This window comes from Bufo bufo, chromosome 3 (assembly GCF_905171765.1).
Source record: "Bufo bufo chromosome 3, aBufBuf1.1, whole genome shotgun sequence".
Taxonomy (NCBI): domain Eukaryota; kingdom Metazoa; phylum Chordata; class Amphibia; order Anura; family Bufonidae; genus Bufo; species Bufo bufo.
The window spans coordinates 276,044,366-276,066,566 of record NC_053391.1 but is presented as its reverse complement, the minus strand read 5'-3'; the positions used below and the strand labels follow the sequence as shown (position 1 = coordinate 276,066,566).

General features: G+C 45.2%; 1 protein-coding gene across 1 annotated transcript in view; it reads left to right on the top strand.

The window, feature by feature from the left end:
* Positions 1–22,201, top strand: part of CACNA1S (calcium voltage-gated channel subunit alpha1 S) — a 1,092,054-nt gene that overhangs the window by 728,417 nt on the left and 341,436 nt on the right. Inside the window, 3 exon segments of the mRNA XM_040424151.1 lie at positions 16,636–16,727; positions 20,716–20,875; positions 21,735–21,862. Coding sequence (XP_040280085.1) covers positions 16,636–16,727; positions 20,716–20,875; positions 21,735–21,862 — 380 coding nt within the window.

Below are 22,201 nucleotides of genomic sequence, written 5' to 3'. Positions count from 1 at the left end.
CATTTTGGAAAGAAGACACCCCAAGGTATTCCGTGAGGGGCATGGCGAGTTCCTAGAATTTTTTATTTTTTGTCACAAGTTATTGGAATATGATGATTTTTTTTTTTTTTTTTCATACAAAGTCTCATATTCCACTAACTTGTGACAAAAAATAAAAACTTCCATAAACTCACTATGCCCATCAGCGAATACCTTGGGGTCTCTTCTTTCCAAAATGGGGTCACTTGTGGGGTAGTTATACTGCCCTGGCATTCTAGGGGCCCAAATGTGTGGTAAGGAGTTTGAAATCAAATTCTGTAAAAAATGACCTGTGAAATCCGAAAGGTGCTCTTTGGAATATGGGCCCCTTTGCCTACCTAGGCTGCAAAAAAGTGTCACACATCTGGTATCTCTGTATTCAGGAGAAGTTGAGGAATGTGTTTTGGGGTGTCTTTTTTACATATACCCATGCTGGGTGAGATAAATATCTTGGTCAAATGCCAACTTTGTATAAAAAAAATGGGAAAAGTTGTCTTTTGCCAAGATATTTCTCTCACCCAGCATGGGTATATGTAAAATGACACCCCAAAACACATTCCCCACCTTCTCCTGAGTACGGAGATACCAGATGTGTGACACTTTTTTGCAGCCTAGGTGGGCAAAGGGGCCCATATTCCAAAGAGCACCTTTCGGATTTCACAGGTCATTTTTTACAGAATTTGATTTCAAACTCCTTACCACACATTTGGGCCCCTAGAATGCCAGGGCAGTATAACTACCCCACAAGTGACCCCATTTTGGAAAGAAGAGACCCCAAGGTATTCGCTGATGGGCATAGTGAGTTTATGGAAGTTTTTATTTTTTGTCACAAGTTAGTGGAATATGAGACTTTGTATGAAAAAAAATAAAATAAAAAAATCATCATTTTCCACTAACTTGTGATAAAAAATAAAAATTCTAGGAACTTGCCATGCCCCTCACGGAATACCTTGGGGTGTCTTCTTTCCAAAATGGGGTCACTTGTGGGGTAGTTATACTGCCCTGGCATTTTCCAGGGGCCCTAATGTGTGGTAAGTAGGTAAATGACCTGTGAAATCCGAAAGGTGCTCTTTGGAATGTGGGCCCCTTTTGCCCACCTAGGCTGCAAAAAAGTGTCACACATCTGGTATCTCCGTACTCAGGAGAAGGTGGGGAATGTGTTTTGGGGTGTCATTTTTACATATACCCATGCTGGGTGAGAGAAATATCTTGGCAAAAGACAACTTTTCCCATTTTTTTTATACAAAGTTGGCATTTGACCAAGATATTTATCTCACCCAGCATGGGTATATGTAAAAAGACACCCCAAAACACATTCCTCAACTTCTCCTGAATACAGAGATACCAGATGTGTGACACTTTTTTGCAGCTAGGTGGGCAAAGGTGCCCAAATTCCTTTTAGGAGGGTATTTTTAGACATTTGGATACCAGACTTCTTCTCACGCTTTGGGCCCCTAAAATGCCAGGGCAGTATAAATACCCCACATGTGACCCCATTTGGAAAGAAGACACCCCAAGGTATTCAATGAGGGGCATGGCGAGTTCATATAAAAAAAAAAAATTTGCCACCAAGTTAGCGGAAATTGATTTTTTTGATTTTGTTCTCACAAAGTCTCCCTTTCCCGCTAACTTGGGACAAAAAATTTCAATCTTTCATGGACTCAATATGCCCTCAGCGAATACCTTGGGGTGTCTTCTTTCCAAAATGGTGTTATTTGTGGGGGTGTTTGTACTGCCCTGGTATTTGAGGGTCTCCACAATCATTACATGTATGCCCAGCATTAGGAGTTTCTGCTATTCTCCTTATATTGAGCATACGGGTAATGAGATTTTTTTTTTCCGTTCAGCCTCTGGGCTGAAAAGAAAAAATGAACGGCACAGATTTTTTCATTCACATCGATCAATGTGGATGAAAAAATCTCTGCCAAAAAAAAAAAAAGGAGGGAAAGGCGTCTGCCAGGACATAGGAGCTCGCCCAACATCCATACCCACTTAGCTCGTATGCCCTGGCAAACCCGATTTCTCCATTCACATCAATCGATGTGGATGAATAAATCATTGCCGGGATTTATTTTTTATATATACAAAGTGTTTGCCAAAGTATATGAACACCGCCACCTCCTCAGCTCATATGCCTCGGCAAACGTATCTTTTACTGCAGAGGAGAAATCTCGTCTTGCAGCGCCGCATACACCGACTTGCGTGTAATCTGACAGCAGCACAATGCTTCTGTCAGAATGCACATCAGTGCTGCAGCTAGTCGATCGGTTGGTCCACCTGAAAGGTAAAAAAAACAAAACAAAAAAAGAAAAACCCAGGCCGCAAAGCAATAACTTTATTAACTTTAGAACAGAACATATTAACTTTTTTTAAACTTTTTTTAACTTTTTTTACTTACCGGTAATTTTTTTTTTGTTTAGTTTTTTTTACCTTTATAGAACAAACCTCTCCTTCCCCATGGGACAATGTGCAAAGCGCAAATCGCCCAAAGATGTGGCAAAGTACGTTATGCACTTTATCCCAGGTGAAAGGAGAGGTTTGCAGCAGCTGAGAGTAAAAGGGCCCTAATAGCCCTGTGTGCCTGTCCTGTGAGATGCAATCCCTATGCTAGGTGTACCTGTGTGTGGTACTTCCGGAAACACTCTCCATAGCATATGGCAGGGTGGTCAGCACAGTCAGGACAGAAATAGCGGGTGTCACGCCTTATTCCACTCCTGCTACAGACACGACATCTTTTTCGGGGTGACGGTTGGGTTGAGGTACCAGGAACGACACTGGGGAAATGTCGCTCGTTGTAGACGGCTAACTACACTGGTGGATGGGGCCACGGAACCTCCTGGTAAAGGAGGTTCTCGATGATCACTTCCTGGAATTTGAGGAAAGATCGTGTTCTCCAGCCTTACTGTAGAGAACAAAACTATTGTACAGCGCCAATTAAATTAAATATACAGACACCTTCTTATACCAGCGTCTGGTTCTGCGGGAAACTAAATACGGAGACAACATCTGGTCATTGAAGTCCACCCCTCCCATGAGCGCATTATAGTCGTGGACACAGAGGGGCTTTTCAATGACACGGGTTGCTCGCTCAATTTGGGATTGTCGTGTCTGGCGTGAATGGAGGAGAGCATGTAAACGTCACGCTTGTCTCTCCATTTCACCGCGAGCAGTTCTTCGTTACACAAGGCAGCCCTCTCCCCCCTTGCAAGACGGGTGGTTACAAGCCGTTGGGGGAAGCCCTCCGCGACTAGTTCGCGCGGGTGCCACAGGCGCAAATCCGTTCTAGAAACAAATGCCTAAAGAGGGCCACACTTGTGTAGAAATTGTCCACATAAAGATGGTACCCCTTGCCGAATAAGGTGACACCAAGTCCCAGACTGTCTTCCCACTGCTCCCAGGTAGTCAGGGCAACCGACCGGCTCCAGGGGTCTGATCTTTTCCCTCATAGATCCGAAATTTGTGGGTATAGCCTGTGGCCCTTTCACAGAGCTTATACAATTTGACCCCATACCGGGCACGCTTGCTTGGGATGTATGTTTGAAGCCAAGGCGCCCGGTAAAATGTATTAGGGACTCGTCTACGCAGATGTTTTTGCTCAGGGGTATACAAATCTGCAATTTCTGGTTGAAATTGTCTATGAGGGGGGCCGAATTTTGTGGAGCCGGTCAAAAGCAGGGTTGGCCTCTGGGACGGGAGGTGGTGTTTGTCGCAAAATGCAAAAAACGCAGGATGGTCTCAAATCGTGCCCGGACAAAGCAGCTGAGAACATGGGCATGTGATGAATCGGGTGCGTTTGACCAATATGACCGCAATTCATTGCTTTTTTGTCAGGCCCATGTTGAGGAGAAGGCCCAGAAAAATTTTTAAGTTCGGAAACTTGGACTGGTTTCCACCGGAAAGGCTGGGCATAATAGCTTCCCGGGGTTGCGGTTATAAATTGTGTGGCATACCGGTTTGTCTCTGCCACGACTAAGTCCAAGAGCTCCGCAGTCAAGAACAGCTCAAAAAATCCCAGGGCCGAACCGATTTGAGCCGTCTCAACCCGAACTCCAGACTGGGCGGTGAAAGGGGGGAACTACTGGTGCGGCTGAAGCTGGTGACTGCCAATCAGGATTTGCCAGCACCTCAGGGGACTCTAGGGGGTCTACGGGGCCTGTCCTGTGCGGTGGCTGCGACGGGGTTAACTATTGCACGTGCCACCGTACCAGCTTCAACTGCCCTTCTGGTGCTCGCTACTTCACCATGTTGTACGGCAGTGCTGGTACTAGGTCCAGGAAGGGCTGCGCTGCTGGTGTATGCCTCACCACGTGATCCGGCAGCGACAGCCCCTCTCTGCTGCTCTTGAAGCGGATCCTGCGCAACCTGTGGTCTAGCGACATGGGGCCGGGTACGCCTGGTGCTGCCAGGGACCTCCACCTCCTCGTCCTAACTTTGGGTCAGAGAGCCACTGCTTTCCACAGGTTCATATTCTGACCCGCTAGATTCGTCAGATGAGGGTTCCCACTCCTCATCCGACTGGGTCAGAATCCTGTAGGCCTCTTTAGAAGAATACCCCCTGTTTGACATTTTGGACTACTAAATTTAGGGGTATTCCCTGAGACTACCCAAGAAAAAAAAGCAAACCTGTCTTACAAAGGGGAGGCTAGCGAAGTACCGGAGGCTGCTGCGGTTGATAAAAAATATCAAAACCTGATTTTTTTATCGCCGCAGTGCGTGTAAAGTGAATGTGCAGTGATCAAAAAAAATATTTTTTGTCACTGCGGTGGGGCGGGCGTGGCTGGTGAACGCACGTGTGGGCGACCGATCAGGCCTGATCGGGGCAAACACTGCGTTTTGAGTGGAGGGCGAGCTAAGGTGACACTAATACTATTATAGATCTGACCGTGATCAGTTTGATCACTTACAGATACTATAAAAGTACAAATGCTGATTAGCGATACGCTAATCAGCGAATAAAAGTGACTGCGTGCGGTGGGGTGGGCGCTAACTGACGCTAACTACCTAACCAAGGGGCCTAAACTATCCCTAAAAACCTAACAGCCAATACTAGTGAAAAAAAAAAGTGACAGTTTACACTGATCACTTTTTGTCTTTCACTAGTGATTGACAGGGGCGATCAAAGGGGTGATCAAAGGGTTAATTGGGGTGCAGGGGGGTGATCAGGGGCTACAGTGAAGTGTTTGGTGCTACTCACAGTTCAGTCTGCTTCTCTGCTGGATCCAACCGACGAAAAGGACCAGCAGAGAAGCCATATAACAGATCATATTTACTAATATGATCTGTTATATGGCTTGTAATTGGATTTTTTTAAAAATCGCCAGCCTGCCAGCCAATGATCGTTGCTGGCAGCTGGTGACGAACTTCTTCTTAACTTTTGCCGGCCCGCGATGGCGCATCGCGCGGGCCGGCTTTGAGCGAAATCTCGCGTCTCGCGAGATGACGCGTATATGCGTGACTCTGCGCAGCGCTGCCACCTCCGGAACGCGATCCTGCGTTAGGGCGGTCCGGAGGTGGTTAAGGAACTCTTTTTTTTCCCTTTTAATTCTGCTATAGTATAACCCACGAATAAAAGCCTTCATGGCGTCCCACACAAAGTGAATATGCGTTGTACCAATATTCTCTTGCCAAAATTGTGTGAGTTCCTTATCAATCCCTTCGGAATCATTATTATAGTTAACCAATGCTCATTCAGTCTAAAAGGTCTGGTGATAGCCGATTGTTGCCCAATCTTCATAACCAGTAGGATCGGTGAGTGATCGGGAAATTCCATGTATTCTCATATTTCATTTTTAAAATGTAGTCAAGCATCTCACCACTGGCTAAGGCAATATCAATTCTAGACATGGCATTGTATGTTTTACTGAAGCAAGAGAACACCTGTTTATTGCCGTAGAGCCATCGCCAGACATCTGTTAGTCCTATCTCCTCACAAAATCCTAGAAGTAGGGAGTGCTTTCCTGCCACTTTTCCCCCACCGTAGTAATTCTATCCAGTACGGGGTCCAGTATGCAGTTAGAAGTCGCCACATATTAATACCGGGCACTGCTCCCTATTGTACATAAAAGACGTCAACTGGTTCAAGACAGTCATTGCAAATGGTGGAGGAATATACAGAAAGGCCAAAACACACTTTCTACCATTCCATCGGGCATGAAAGAAAGATATATCTCCCGTCTCTATCGATCAACTGATCCAGGGGGATAAAGTCAATGCTCTGATGTACATATACACTAATCCCTCGAGAGTACGTCGAGAATCCGGAGTGGAACTGATGTCCCTGCGCCATCTCTTGTTTAGATATTCTGGATCTCTGGTGAAGCGTGTGTTTCCAGTAATGCACTATTGCTGGAAGATGTCGAATAATCAGGTCGAAGACCATAACCCGTTTTGTTCTGTCTCCCAGTCCACGGAACATTCCATGTTATTACTTTATCAGTTCATCATATTATGGAGCTATAAAGGAGTCGTCCGCCGCCCCCCAGAGGCAGCCGCACCCAGGCCAGGTCCCCCTCCTCCAAACACCCCTCCCCAACCCTCCCCCCCACCCCGAGCCACCCCCCCCTCCAAGGCCACCCCCCGCCCCCCTACCTCACTACCCCCTATCCCCCGAACTGGTTCACTGATGCGAAGCACCTGTAAACCTCTTACATTTCGCCCATCCGTTCATGGGCCCGCCCCCCATTCGCTCCCCCCCACCCCCTACGTCAAGACATCCATCCCGCTACTCCACCAACATCATATTGTCGATTCTTTAACAGTGTCCAGCCATTCTAAAGGCTTCCCTAGGTGTAGAAAAAAAACCTTACAGTGTCCCTATAGACCCTCTTAGTTTTGGCGGGGTATAGCATGGAGTATTTAATATTGGCATCTCGTAATCTTTTCTTTATATCAAAGTAATCCCTGCGCTTATTTTGGGTGTCCCTCGAGAAGTCGGGGTATATTTGTATCAAATCCCCATTGAGGGCAATATCCTTCAATTCCCTCTTACGCCGGAGCACCCAGTCTCTATCACTCGAGGATAATATTCTAACCAAGAGGGACCGAGGAGGGGCGCCCGGCGGAGGCTTTTTAAAGGGGATTCTATGCGCTCACTCCACACAAAGCGCAGGGGCGTCCCCTCGGGCTCCCAGCGTATCCGTCACCCACCTCTGTATGAACTCCACAGGATTCCCCCCCTCCACTCCCTCAGGGAAGCCCACCACTCTCAAATTGTTCCGACGTGCTCTATCCTCTATATTTGTTAATCTCGCGTTAATCAGTTTATTTTCCTTATCCAAATCATTTATTCTTGTACTCGTCTGTCGCTGTTCCGTTTGAACCGTTAATAAACCGGTTTCTACATATTTAATACTAGCCCTGATTTTATTCATATCATCTCTAATCAAAGTTAACTCCGCCTGTAGTGTCTTTACCGTGGTGGAGATGTCTATGACCGATTGGTTAGTGGTCTGTACCACCATCAGTATGTCTACCAGCTTACTATCTATAGTGTCTAGTCTTCCCACATCAGGTCCCATGTATTGTTCCGTCTGTATCGGCGGGTCCCCCTGGGCCTCCACCGGCTCTGCCATTCTTTTTCCCCCTTTTTGTTTGGGTGGGGGTGATTTCAAATATTTGTCCATTCTGGATTGTGGACTACTTCCACCCCCCGCCTTTGGGGATCCCATACCCACAGATCTCCTACTATATTTAGGAGGCATATTGCATGGGGTTCTAACCTGGGAGGGCACACCGTATGTAAAGCAGGAGAGGGTAAAAGGGGGGGGGGGGAAGAAAAAAAGAGAGCACCCCGAGGGCAGCCAAAATCGCAGTATTACCCCAATTAATTAAATTGCCAACCTGAACAGCCTAGATTATAAATCGACCACTCACTATCCAACTATTGTTGCGCGTCAGTAGGACGTAGTACAATCCATGAGTGAAATTATATATATGCCATAGCTTGGTTTTCCCAGATCGGTCAAGGAGGGGTTATGCATGCAACGGCTGCGGCCTGTACAGAGACTGCGGCCTGTACAGAGAACCAGCTCTCCCTCCTGGCCGGACCAGAGCCCCAGAAACACAGACACACATAAAAAAAGAAAACAAAAACAGCGGCAAAGAAATATAAACAAATATAGACAAATATGGCATAGCCCGGTAAGCATCGACACTCAGACCCGCAGCTGCATATGCAACACAATAATAAGGAGAGGGCGGGGTACTTGACCAAAGCAACAAATGCAAAAGGGGGCCGCAGTCAGCTCGATGTCCTCTTCACTGCTCCCCCCATCCACCCAATGCAGCGCCTGTCTGAACCATCAATTCAACGGGGTCAGCAGCTTATGTCCTCCCAAAAACATCAAGTATGAAATGTCATTCAAAAGTGGACATTGTCCCGCAGTCTTCAAAACCCTCTTGCCTGGGGTATGAGGGCAGAGAGGTTAGTTGTGGTAGTTAGTCTCGCCCGTTAACTTGGTGTAAAAGTACGGAAGGGCCAGGTACCCTTTAACTCAGACCTGTGGTGGTGGAAAAAAATTTTTCCTTCTGAATAGTGGGGGTATTTTTTCCGTCGCGAATAGTGGGGTATATGTGAAAATAACCAAGAGAAGGCAATAAAGTTAAGGAGGGGAGACCCCACTGTACATAACGCACTCACACCACTGAAACAAGATGAGCACACATGTTCCAGCCGACAGTTCCTCTAGGAGTGTTGTGGGGTATACCCACGTTGCCTTTCCCACTGTGCACACCAAAGATATAATCTTGACAGGTGTAGCAGCCAGCGCCCTCAGCCGGTCAACAACCCTCTTTCCACACAAGGTTAATAAGGTGGATTAATCACAGAAGGGGGGTGACCGTAAGCAAACCAAAAAAGAGCGGTCTCACCAATTTTCGGCCGGCCAGGAAAGGGTGCACTGCCGCTAGTTGTGCAGTCTCAGCATTCCACGATCTCCTATGTACCCAGTCATCAGGCGCTTTTCCAGAGGGCCAGGGTGGATTCAATGAAGCTTGCTGGTTCCAGGTTCGAGCTGCTCAAACAAGCGTGGTCCGGTCAGCGCAGGGGTCCCTCGTTTCCATCCAGAATCCTAGCACGGTCACCTCGTACTGCGCACATCCAGGTGTAGCAACGGTTGTTAATGGCTGTTAGCGGCTCCAGCCCGGCACCATTGTATCATTTCTCATGGTGCGCTGGATAGAGCGCTGGATAAGGCGAAGCGGAGAGGACGCCGGGACGGGGCTGGTGAGTCAGGGGGCGGTCCTCATGCGGATGCGCGGCACGTCCACGTAGCTACACCGCTACGTCATACCGCTACTCAGAAAAGTTGATACGGTTAAAAAAAAGACATAAGTCCATCAAGTTCAACCAAGCGATAGGTGGGGATGTGAATCACTCAGATTTCTACACATATTCATAAGCATTAGGCCTCCTGCACACGAACGTGTGCTTCCCGTTGACATATTGCGGACCGCATTTGCGGATCTTCAATACACGGGCGCCGTTCCGTGGCCATTCTACATTCACTTCAATAGGTACGCAAATCCAGAGATGCGGAATGATGCAGAACGGAACTACGGAATGGAACCCTACGGGAGCACTACGGAGTGCTTCCGTGGGATTTCGTCCCGTACTTCCGTTCCGCAAAAAGATAGAACATGTCCTATCTTTTTTGCGGAATAGCCAGATCGCGGACCCATTAAAGTGAATGGGTCCACGATCCGCTGCGGCTGCCCCACGGACGGTGTTCGTGCATTGCTGCCCGCATTTTGCGGGCCACAGCACGACCATGGGGCGCACACATTTGTGTGCAGGAGGCCTAAATGTCACTTACTTATAAGAATTCATCTAAACCCTTTTTAAAACTGACCCATTTACTGCTGTGACCACGTCCTAAGGAAGTCTATTCCACAGATTCACAGTTCTTACAGTAAAGAAGCTTTGACGCTTCTGGAAACTGAACTTTTTCTTCTCCAGCCGGAGGCAGTGCCCTCTTGTCTTTTGAGGGCATTTTACATGGAACAGTTTTTCACCGTATTTTTTTGTATGGCCCATTTATATATTTGTATAGGTTAATCATGTCCCCCCTTAGACATCTCTTCTCAAGACTAAATAAATGTAATTCTTTTAATCTTTCTTCATAACTAAGACCCTCCATGCACCTTATCAGTTTAGTCGCTCTCCTCTGTACTTTTTCCAGCTGCAGTGCGTCCTTTCTATGGTCTGGTGCCCAGAACTGAACTGCATATTCCAGTAGAGGCCGCACCATTGCTTTGTAAAGTGGTAATATTACATCCCTGCCCCGCGAGTCCATGCCTCGTTTAATGCATGACAATATCCTGGTGGCCTTAGAAGCAACTGATTGACATTGTATGCTGTTATTTAATCTACCATCTACAAGGACACCCAAATCTTTCTCTACAAGTGACTCTCCCAGTGTTACATCACCTAGGACAGCGGTCAGCAACCTTCGGCACTCCAGATGTGTTGAAACTACAACTCACAGCATGCTCCATTCACTTCTATGGGAGTTCTCAAAATAGCTAAGCAAGTGTGCATGCTGGGAGTCGTAGTTTCACCACAGCTGGAGTGCCGAAGGTTGCTGATCCCTGACCTAGGACATATGAAGCACAGAGATTATTACTACCGAAATGCATAACTTTACATTTATCCACATTGAATCTCATTTGCCAAGTTGATGCCCAATCACTCAGAGTGTTCAAGTCAGCTTGTCGTTTATGGGCATCTTCCATAGACTGTACAGTACTTAATAGCTTGGTGTCATCTGCAAAAATAGAAATGGTGCTATTAATCTCGACCTCGATATCATTCATAAATAAATTAAATAATAGAGGGCCCAGCACTGAACCTTGAGGTACACCACTTATAACCCAGGACCATTCTGAATAGGAATCATTGACCACAACTCTCTGGACATGATCCTTCATCCAGTTTTCAATCCTATTACAAACTATACTTTCTAAGCCTATAGACTTGTCACGGCCTATGGTGTACGCTGTGACACTGTTGCCACACCCGCGGCAATGTGTTGCTGTGAGAGCATGCGGTGGCAGTGTCTCTGCCTTCTGGGTGATTGCCGTGACATGGTTGCCGACGGTTACGTGGTTTAGTATGCTTGTGTGTGCACTTCCCCTTTAAGTTGTAGCCTCCCTCTGTCTGGTGCTGTAAGGTTTAACTCCCTGACTGGGTGTGGTCACTTGGCTTATATCTTCTATGGTTTCCTGGCTGGAGTCAGTGGTACTTCAGCTGTTGTTGGTGCTGGAGTTCTGCTTCAGTCCAGGGTGTGCCATCTGTCCAGTGAGGGCCACCCTTGTGGTCATAGATATCAATGTCATCCCGGTGTCTCCTTCCCTTCCTGTCCTTATTTGTATGGAGTGGGTTATGTTCAGGGTGTTTGTATGTCTAGTTTGGTGTTACATGTCTGGTGGTGTTTGGTGTCCAGAATGTTTACTAGATATTCCCCTGTCTCATGTTATTGCAGCTATGGTGTCCTGGGTTCCTGTGTGGTTTGTGTTGTGTGCTGTGTCCTTTTATGTTGGTGTGGACAGCAGCACTTGTGCACAGGTTCCAGTTAGTGTGTCTGTGGCAGGTAAATGTGTTATTGGTTTCGCTTACCTGCCATCTCCTTAACCCCTTAAGGACTCAGCCCTATTTCACCTTAAGGACTTGGCCATTTTTTGCAAATCTGACCAGTGTCACTTTAAGTGCTGATAACTTTAAAACGCATTGACTTATCCAGGCCGTTCTGAGATTGTTTTTTCGTCACATATTGTACTTTATGACACTGCTAAAATTGGGTAAAAAAAGTTAATTTTTGGCATAAAAAAATACCATATTTACCAAAAATTTAGAAAAATTAGCAAATTTTAAATTTTCAGTTTCTCTACTTCTGTAATACATAGTAATACCCCCAAAAATTGTGATGACTTTACATTCCCCATATGTCTACTTCATGTTTGTAGCATTTTGGGAATGATATTTTATTTTTTAGGGATGTTACAAGGCTTAGAAGTTTAGAAGCAAATCTTGAAATTTTTCAGAAATTTACAAAAACCCAATTTTTAGGGACCACTACAGGTCTGAAGTCACTTTGCGAGGCTTACATAATAGAAACCGCCCAAAAATGACCCCATTCTATAAACTACACCCCTCAAGGTATTCAAAACTGATTTTTACAAACTTCGTTAACCCTTTAGGTGTTGCACAAGAGTTATTGGCAAATGGGGATGAAATTTGAGAATTTCATTTTTTTGCCTAATTTTCCAATTTAACCCATTTTTTCCACTAACAAAGCAAGGGTTAACAGCCAAACAAGACTGTATCTTTATTGCCCTGACTCTGTGGTTTACAGAAACACCCCATATGTGGCCGTAAACTACTGTACGGGCACACAGTAGGCGTAGAGGGAAAGGTGCGCCGTATGGTTTTTGGAAGCCAGATTTTGCTGGACTGTTTTTTTTCACACCATGTCCCATTTGAAGCCCCCCTGATGCACCCCTAGAGTAGAAACTCCAAAAAAATGACCCCATTTTAGAAACTACAGGATAGGTTGGCAGTATTGTTGGTACTAGTTTAGGGTACATTTGATTTTTGGTTGCTCTATATTACACTTTTTTGTGCGGCAAGGTAACAAGAAATAGATTTTTTGCCACGTTTATTTACAACATTCATCTGACAGGTTAGATCATGTGGTAATTTTATAGAGCAGGTTGTCACAGACGCGGCGATACCTAATATGTATACAATTTTTTTTATTTATGTAAGTTTTACACAATGATTTCATTTAAAAAATAAAAAAAATGTTTTAGTGTCTCCATAGTCTAAGAGCCATAGTTTATTCAGTTTTTGGGCGATTATCTTAAGTAGGGTCTCATTTTTTGCGGGATGAGATGACGGTTTGATTGGGGTGCATATGACTTTTTGATCGCTTGCTATTACACTTTTTGTGACGTAAGATGACAAAAAATTGCTTTTTTTACACCGTTTTTATTTTTATTTTTTTACGGTGGTCACCTGAGGGGTTAGGTCATGTGATATTTTTATAGAGCCGGTCGATACGGATGCGGCAATACGCGGCAATACCTAATATGTATACTTTTTTTTATTTATTTAAGTTTAACACAATGATTTCATTTTTGAAACAAAAAAAAATCATGTTTTAGTGTTTCCATAGTCTAAGCCATAGTTTTTTCAGTTTTTGGGCGATTATCTTGGGTAGGGTATGATTTTTGCGGGATGAGATGATGGTTTGATTGTTACAATTTTGGCGTACATACGACTTTTTTGATCACTTTTATTACCTTTTTTGGTAAGTAAGGTGGGCAAAATTTCAATTTCATCATAGTTTTTTATTTTTTATTTTTATGGCGTTCACCGTTCGGGTAAAGTAACATGATCGTTTTATAGATCAGGTCGTTACGGACGCGGAGATACCAAACATGTGTAGGGAATTTTATTTTTTTCATTTTTAATCTGTGATAAATGTGTTTTTTGATTTTTACTATATTTTCAAATTTTTTCACTTTTTTTTGACCCAGACCCACTTGGTTCTTGAAGATCCAGTGGGTCTGATGTCTGTATAATACAGTACAGTACAATATATATTGTACTGTACTGTATTTTACACTTTGTCTGAACAGATCTATGCCTTTTAGCACAGATCTGTTCAGCACCATGGACAGCAGGATGCCTGAGACGGCGTCCTGTTGCCATGGGAACCTTCCCCATCTGCTCAGTACTGGTCAGAACTGCGCAGACGGGTAAGGGTAAGGACGGGGCTGTCGGGGGGGCTGTCTGGGAGCTCTCTCCCTCTCCATCGGGGGGCTGCAAAGGCACTGCAGCCCCCCGATGGGAGAGGGAGGGAGCTCCCTCTTACTGTTAACTTTTTCCATACAGCGGTCCGTACGGACCGCGGTATGGAAAGGGTTAAACGGCTGACATCGCATCATCGATGTCAGCCGTTTATACCAGGATGCCCGCAATGTGCTGGCACCCTGGTATACCCACTGTACACCAATGATTTATTCAAGGGGAGGCGGGCGGGGGATCGCGATCCCGCCTGCCGCACCGCCCGCCTCCCGCACCGCCCTCACCGCCCACAACTCCCCCCCCCTGCACCACCCGCCGGCAAAAAATCATGCAGGGGTGCAAGGGGGGTGTAAAATCCATATTTTAGGGACACTAAAGTTTCTGATCAGAAACTGCAGAAAGCGCAGGTCTGAATTGACCTGCGGTTCTCTGCGATCGCCGATACGGGGGGGGGTCAAATGACCCCCCCCCTGCGTTGTTACGGGATGCCGGCTGAATGATTTCAGCCGGCATCCCGTTGTGATTAACCCCCTGGGCGCCGGAATCCCGATTTAAAGTTAGGACGTACCGGTTCGCCCTGCGTCCTTAATGGGTTAAGCTGTATGTGTTCCCCTCTCCTTGCAGCCTGGCCTCAGATAGAGACTCCTGTTCCTCCATTACTGGGATGAACAGGTCGTCTCTTCCCTGCTCCTTAGTGAGGGATTACAAGGGTGACTTAGGGTCTCTAGGAATCCTTAGTATGAGTCGTCCTACCATCTGGATCCGCTCATACAATGAGGAGTCAGGGAGAGGATTAGGGACGCTGTAGGAGGTGACCTGCTCCCTTATTACTCCTTTTGGCCAGGCTGATCCCCTTTTACCCTTTTGACACCGCACGGTGGAGTGGGTTATATTCAGGGTGTTTGTATGTCTAGTTTTGTGTTACATGTCTGGTGGTGTTTGGTTTGGTGTCCAGCATGTTTACTAGATATTCCCCTGTCTCATGTTATTGCAGCTATGGTGTCCTGGGTTCCTGTGTGGTTTGTGTTGTGTGCTGTGTCCTTTTATGTTGGTGTGGACAGCAGCACTTGTGCACAGGTTCCAGTTAGTGTGTCTGTGGCAGGTAAGTGTGTTATTGGTTTCGCTTACCTGCCATCTCCTTAAGCTGTATGTGTTCCCCTCTCCTTGCAGCCTGGCCTCAGATGGAGACTCCTGTTCCTCCATTACTGGGATGAACAGATCGTCTCTTTCCTGCTCCTTGGTGAGGAATTACCAGGGCGACTTAGGGTCTCTAGGAATATTGAGTATGAGTCGTCCTACCATCGGTGTCCGCTCATACGGTGAGGAGTCAGGGAGAGGATTAGGGACGCTGTAGGAGGTGACCTGTTCCCTTATTACTTCTTTTGGCCAGGCTGATCCCCTTTTACCCTTTTGACCCCGCACGATGGGAGGTTTCCCCCACTCCCCACATGACAAGACTTTACTTTACCTATTAAACGTCTATGAGGGACTGTAACGGTCACGTACACACACACACAGGGGGGAGGATAGTGACCACTGCGCTCCACCCTCACCCCTGGCCCTGCTTACTTGCCTCACGAGTCCTGATGACAGGGGACAACTAGACGGCAGTCCTTAACTTAGGATACGTGCTAGGAGGACAGACAAGACAAATAACGGACCGGGTCAATACCAAGAGAGCAGCGTAGCACAGAGGGATAAGCAAAGAATGGTCAGGAGAAGCCAAGGACAAATACCAGGAGAGTAGTGAAGTACAACAGGAGTCCGCAAAGAATAGTCAAGTGGAAGCCGAGGTCAGAATACCAGGAGGGATGCGCAGTACAGGAGGAGCAGGCAGAGGATCGTCAGGGAACAGGATCAGGTAAGCATACAGTAATCAAACAATCGCCAGGAACCTAATTTAACAGGCAACCTGTGGCCAGCAGGCTGCCTGTTAAATACGGGCTAGCTGGGGTCATGTGACGTGGCCAGCGCCACATAACCCACACTAGGAAGAACAGCTGAGCACCGAGTGCCCAGCTCGGTGCTTAGACCTCCCCAGGTTGCTGGGGAAACTGAGGACGCCGGCCGCGCAGAGGAGACGTGCGGGGCCCGTCCATCCCGCCACCTATCACCAAGGAGACAAGGACGCAGTGCGTGTCCTTGCTCCTGCGCAGAAACGGCACGCCGGCGGCGCTGGGGAGAGTGAGCGCCCCGGCGTCTCGTGGTAGGGACAGTATCAAAAGCCTTTGCAAAATCCAGAAACACTACATCCACAGCCATCCCTCTGTCCAGGCTACTACTCACCTCCTCATAAAAACAAATCAGGTTAGTCTGACAACTTCTGTCCTTGGTAAACCCATGTTGGTTATCACTTATAATATTATTTACAGTCATATACTCCTGTATATAGTCCCTTAAGAGTCCTTGAAACATTTTTCCCACAACAGAAGTTAAACTAACTGGTCTATAATTACCTGTGAAGGACCTAGATCCTTTTTTGAATATAGGCACCACATTTGCCTTTCGCCAATCACTTGGCACTGTACCAGTACCTAGAGAATCTTTAAGTTCAGTTTTGTCCCCATTGACAATAAATGGTGACAAAACTGAAGCATTTTCTTCTGCTATTGAGATCCTATGATGGATCTCAATAGCGGAATTGAAATTGTGAACTTAGCCTAATCCGTTGTTTTCATAAATTTGGTACAAAGACCGTTACCTTTACACAAACACAAATTTAAAGACAAACCTTAAATTGTCCTGTGTTGATAAATCAGGGCCTTGGTGCTTGCTATAATTCTGTGTCATGATGATCTTCTGTTTTTCAGGTCTTTGGTAAAATTGCTATGGTTGATGGAACACAAATAAACCGAAACAATAACTTCCAGACCTTTCCACAGGCAGTATTGCTACTCTTCAGGTAATGTTCACTTTATCATATATCTGTAAATGACACTGATCTACAGTATTAAATTGGTTTACATATCTTGTGGTAAATGTTAAAGTACCCTACTTATTTCATGAAATGTCCATAAGTCTTGGAGCTACATGACCAGATAATGTGTATATACGGCATCTGTCATGATTCGATAACTGTCTAAAGGGAACATGTCAGCTACATTATGCCACTCTCGCTGTGGCAAAGGCGGATTGGCCAAAGACTCTACAGGGTAATTTCCTGGTGGACTGATGCCCAAGGGGCCGTCTGAGCCCTTTTCACAGCCACCAGCTAGGATACTAATGATCTGTCATTCCTAGAGTTAATTAACGCTGAGGCGGCAAGTAATTATGTTCATAGAACCACAGCGACCACAGTTGCTCTCCTGATTCCTGAAATCAACTGTATTGCCATCCTGAGGCAACTGGAGTAGAAGGACAAAATGTGGCAGCTGGAGCTGGTTACCAAAGAGGGGCAGCTACTGAGGAATAATTTTGTTCCCATGTTGTGCTGCATTGTGGTTTTTGATGCTGCTGGGGCAGGTTATTGTGTTGCTTTGAGGTATTTGCCTTTGCTGGGGCGGTATTTTGTGACTCAATATGGTATTACTGGCCCACCTATTTGTATTAGCCATGCCTTCTGTTAATTTGGACCCCCCCACCTACCACATGGGGCCATGTGTAATTTATTTTCAAGGGCCACTTTAAGTTTCAGTCTGCGCTGAGGGAAGCATAGTATAGTGACAGACCTGCTGATTTTGGAAGTCTGTCACTACTGTCTTGGCATTCAGAACTTTTAGGCTGGGTTCAGACCTGAGCGTTTTACAGCGCGTTCAAACGCGCTGTAAAACGCTCAACACATGAAAACCAATGCTTCCCTATGGCCCTGGTTCTCACTTGAGCGTTTTACAGCGCGTTTGAACGCGCTGAAAAACGCCCTACGCTCAAACAAGTTCTTGAGCTTCTTTGGGGCGTTTTGACGCGCGTTTGTGGCCATAGGACACTGCAGTCAATCACACAAACGCGCGTCAAACGCGCGTTTACTATTGCAAAAAACGCGCATAAAAATGTGCGACAAAAACGCGCGTTAAACGCGCATATCAAATACGCTCAGGTCTGAACCCAGCCTTATAGTACTGACCTGCCAAAGCCCTCAGCATGTGCTAGTGCTCGTACAGAGATGATTGCAATGCTGCTAGCTCCCCCTGCCTTCCCCTACCTCCTGAAATGACTGACAGGTTTGGTCCTGTTACACATAGGAAAGGAACCTGTCAATCATTGTCAGGAGACAGGAGGGCAGGGGCAGAGCATCGGACTCCTCTCTTTACTAGCACTAACACACACTGGCGCACTCTGCGGGCTTTGGCAGGTCAGTACTATAACGTACTGAATGCTTTGACAGTAGTGACAGACTGCCGAAATCAGCGGGTCTGTCACAACACTATACTGCGCTCAGGGAGGGCAGCATAGTATAACTGACAGCTTCCCTTTAAACACTATCGGGGTAATTTACTATGCTGAAATTAGGCGTATTTCAGACGCAGATAGCGGCGGAATAGTTAGTTGGTTACACTGCTGGCTTTAGCTGAATAAGAGAACCTGCAACTAACAGTCTAGTGTGATTCAAGTCTAAAGTCGTGACACTTGCGCCACAAAAACGCAGCAAAAATTGCTGATCATGTCAGGGTTTTAACATGATCATCAGCTTTGGTAAATGTAACATAACCCTTTCCTGCACCTGGATATAACTGTAAACCCAGATGAACACTAACTTTGTGCACCTGGGCATACAGTTACATTTGAACTCTTTATTGTTGCTGTGATATACAGAAGTGTCAAAGCACCTGTGTCTCCACTGTCATGAACAGAGTGCTACTTTGCCGGCAATCACTCTGATTGGTTAGTCTATACAGACTCAGCAATCAGAGCGTAAATTGCTGAAAATCCAGCAGAAATGCCAGTTACAGGCTCCAAACTCCTCATTATTTCCATAATATATTTTAAGTTGATATCACGCATCTTTTTTGTGGCAGTTTTGTTGCAGTTTTTTTTTGGGCTAAATACTAGAGTTATATCCAGCAGGAAGGAGAAATTGCCATTGCTCAAACTGCATCAAAAACTGTAAAGGAAAACTGGCTTAGCTACCCACAGCAACCAATCATATTGCACCTTTCATTTTCCAAAGTAGCTCTGAAAAATGAAAGGTGAGATCTTATTGGTTGCTATGGGAAACAAAGCCAGTTTTCCTTCACACCAGTTTTGATAAATCTCCTCCATTGTGTCTTACAACTAACATTTTCTTTATTTTCTCCATGGCATTTTTTCCTTGTAGAGAAGGTGATCTGAAAATGCCTTAAAAAACACCAAGAGCTACAGCATGTAATATTTTTCATAGAATCCAGAAAGACAAAAAAAAAAGCCACTAATTTATCTACTAAAGCCACTAAATTAAGTCAAATTTCAGAACCAAAAAACACCTGTGTGTCTAGTAAAACATGCTGGTGCAAAAACTACCCCAAAAACACGATTATACAGAAAAAAAACACTAAAAAGCTACGTGTGAACACACCCTCACTCTTTGTTTTATAACTATTTTACAGCCTTTGCTGAGGATATATGGAAATGTTTTCTTTATTCTCTCGGTTATGATTGTGCAAAACCAGATATGCATTTTTTATGATTTACTATTTTCACTAAAGCAAATTATTTTTAGTGCTTCTATTTTTGCCCTTTTTTACAATATTTACTCTGTGATATAAATAGGGTATTATCTTTATTCTATGTGTTGGTACAAATAACAAATGATACCAAATACTTACCACTACTACTCTAGCCGTACCACTACCATTTCTAAGTATACATAAGTGTTTTTCTAATTGTTCTAAATTGTTTGTTAGCTGTTTGTTTGTTAATTGTTTGTTGTCTTTATTTTTTTTAAAGCAACATATTACGAGGGAGATTTATCAAAACTGATGCAAGGGAAAACTCGCTTAGTTACCCATAGCAATCAATCAGATTCCACCTTATATTTTTCAGAGCTGCTTTGCATAATGAAAGGTGGAATCTGATTTGTTGCTATGGGTAACTAAGCCAGTTTTCTCTTGCACCAGTTTTGATTAATATCCCCTGACATGTTTCCCTGATCCCAGCCATAAAAGTACCATTTAGACAATCAATGCTTTGGTGATTTCCATCAGTGATTGTGAGCCCAAATCAGGTGCAGTTCAAAAGCACAAAACAGGTGCAAATCTTTCCATTAGGGTCTATTCACACGTCCGTTTTTTCTTTCCTGATCTGTTCCGTTTTTTCAGGAACAGATCTGGACCAGATCTGGACCCATTCATTTTCAATGGGTCCTGGAAAAAAACGGACAGCTCAATGTCTGATTGAAAATGAATGGGTCCAGATCTGGTCCAGATCTGTTCCTGAAAAAACGGAACAGATCAGGAAAGAAAAAACGGACGTGTGAATAGACCCTTATACTTTCCCTTAGAGCTCATGCACATGAATGTATTGGTGCTCGCAAACAGCGGGTCCGCAATATACGGGCCCTGGCCATTTTTGCACCACATCACGGATGTTCTATTTTTTTGAGGTGCAGACGGATCACAGACCCATTCAAGTTGAATGGGTCTGGATCCATCTGCGGCAGCCACATGGATGTTGCCTATGCATTGGGGACTGCAAATTGCGGTCCCCAATGCATGGAACAGCCGGTCAACGGCCGTGTGCATGAGCCCTTTTACCTTATCTCTGTGAAGCCCACAATCCCGGTTTTGGCTCACTATCAGTGATGGAAATCCCTGACTAAATCACTGAAGTATGAACTAAGCCTAAATCTGTCAAGATCTACCACTTTATGCTAATAGATACTGTTGTATATGTCAGTGCAGTGGACAATATAAATTATCATCTATACATATTGTCAAAAATATCCCTAAAGTACTGAACTAATGTTTTATGTGTTTCAGGTGTGCAACTGGGGAGGCCTGGCAGGAGATCCTTTTAGCCTGTTCTTATGGTAAAATGTGTGACCCAGAGTCAGATTTCTTGCCTGGTGAAGAGTATACATGTGGAACAGGTTTTGCTTACTTCTATTTCATTAGTTTCTACATGCTGTGTGCATTTTTGGTGAGTGTTTTGAAAATACCACTTTTGCCATTCACGGAAATAATTGCCAGCAGACTTTTAGCACAAAAATCGAATGGTGGCCACTAGGTGTCTGCCTCCCTTTGTTTTCCCATTGTGTAGAAAGCCTCAGCATTCAATGGAGCTAAGCAGTGAGTGGGTCTACTGCATGTAAACTGAACAATTTTGGCAGTTTCCGTGGTATTACAGCGTAAAAATCCGCTGTGTGAATGGCCCCCCGGCAAAAACTGATGCAGTTTCTCCTGCAGTTGTTCACTTCTGAATGCTGCTGACAACAAGCTACAAGTGGACACCCGCAGAGGTTCCAAGCTCCATGATCTGATTGTGGCTTGAAAGCACCAGCCTGCAAACTACAGCACTGCAACCCATTGACACCCTACGACTGCTGGCGAAATTTTGGTGTGGTGTACACGCTAAAATTCTGCTGGCAAATTCCACTGTGTTAACTGGGCCTAAGGCCTCTTGCACATGACTGTGTATCCCCCGTGGCCATATTGCGGCCCGCATACAGCGGGTCTGCAATACACAGGACACCGGCCGTATGCATTCCGCATCACAGATGCGGACCCAGTCACTTGAATAGGTCAGCAAATACGGAGATGCGGTGCAGAAAGGAACGGAATCACGGAACGGAAGCACTACGAAGTGCTTTCGTGGGGTTCCGTGCTTCCTTTCCGCAAAAAGATAGAACTTCTCTTTTTGCGGAACGGACGGATCGCGGACCCCATTCAAGCAATTTGTGGTCCGCAGCACGGGCACAGGCAGCACACAGTTCGTGTGCAAGAGGCCTAACTGTATTTCTATTGGGACTGAAACATATGCAATTTTTTTTTACTTGCAGATTATTAATCTCTTTGTTGCTGTGATCATGGATAATTTTGACTACCTGACCCGTGATTGGTCAATTCTTGGTCCACATCACTTGGATGAATTTAAAAGGATCTGGGCTGAGTATGACCCAGAGGCAAAGTACATACTTTTAATTATATGAATATATGTGTGTAACCTGTGTACAGTGGTGTCAAAAGTATTTTTTCCCTTTTACTGCACATGCCCTCTTTAAAAGCTATGGACATCTTTGCACTAGCTTGATATACTTTTTTTTTTGGTCACAGGAGCAGGTTGCAAATAGGAGCTGTAAAAAAGTACTGAAGGAATGAAGACTGCAGATTGAAACTTATTGAAACTTTTTTTTTTAACTCAGTACAACAACTAAAATATATAAAATATTTTTAAATATCTGAAATATCCATAGCCTTTAATGATGTTTGGTTTCTGATCCATGAGAAAAATTCTCAAAACTGGGAA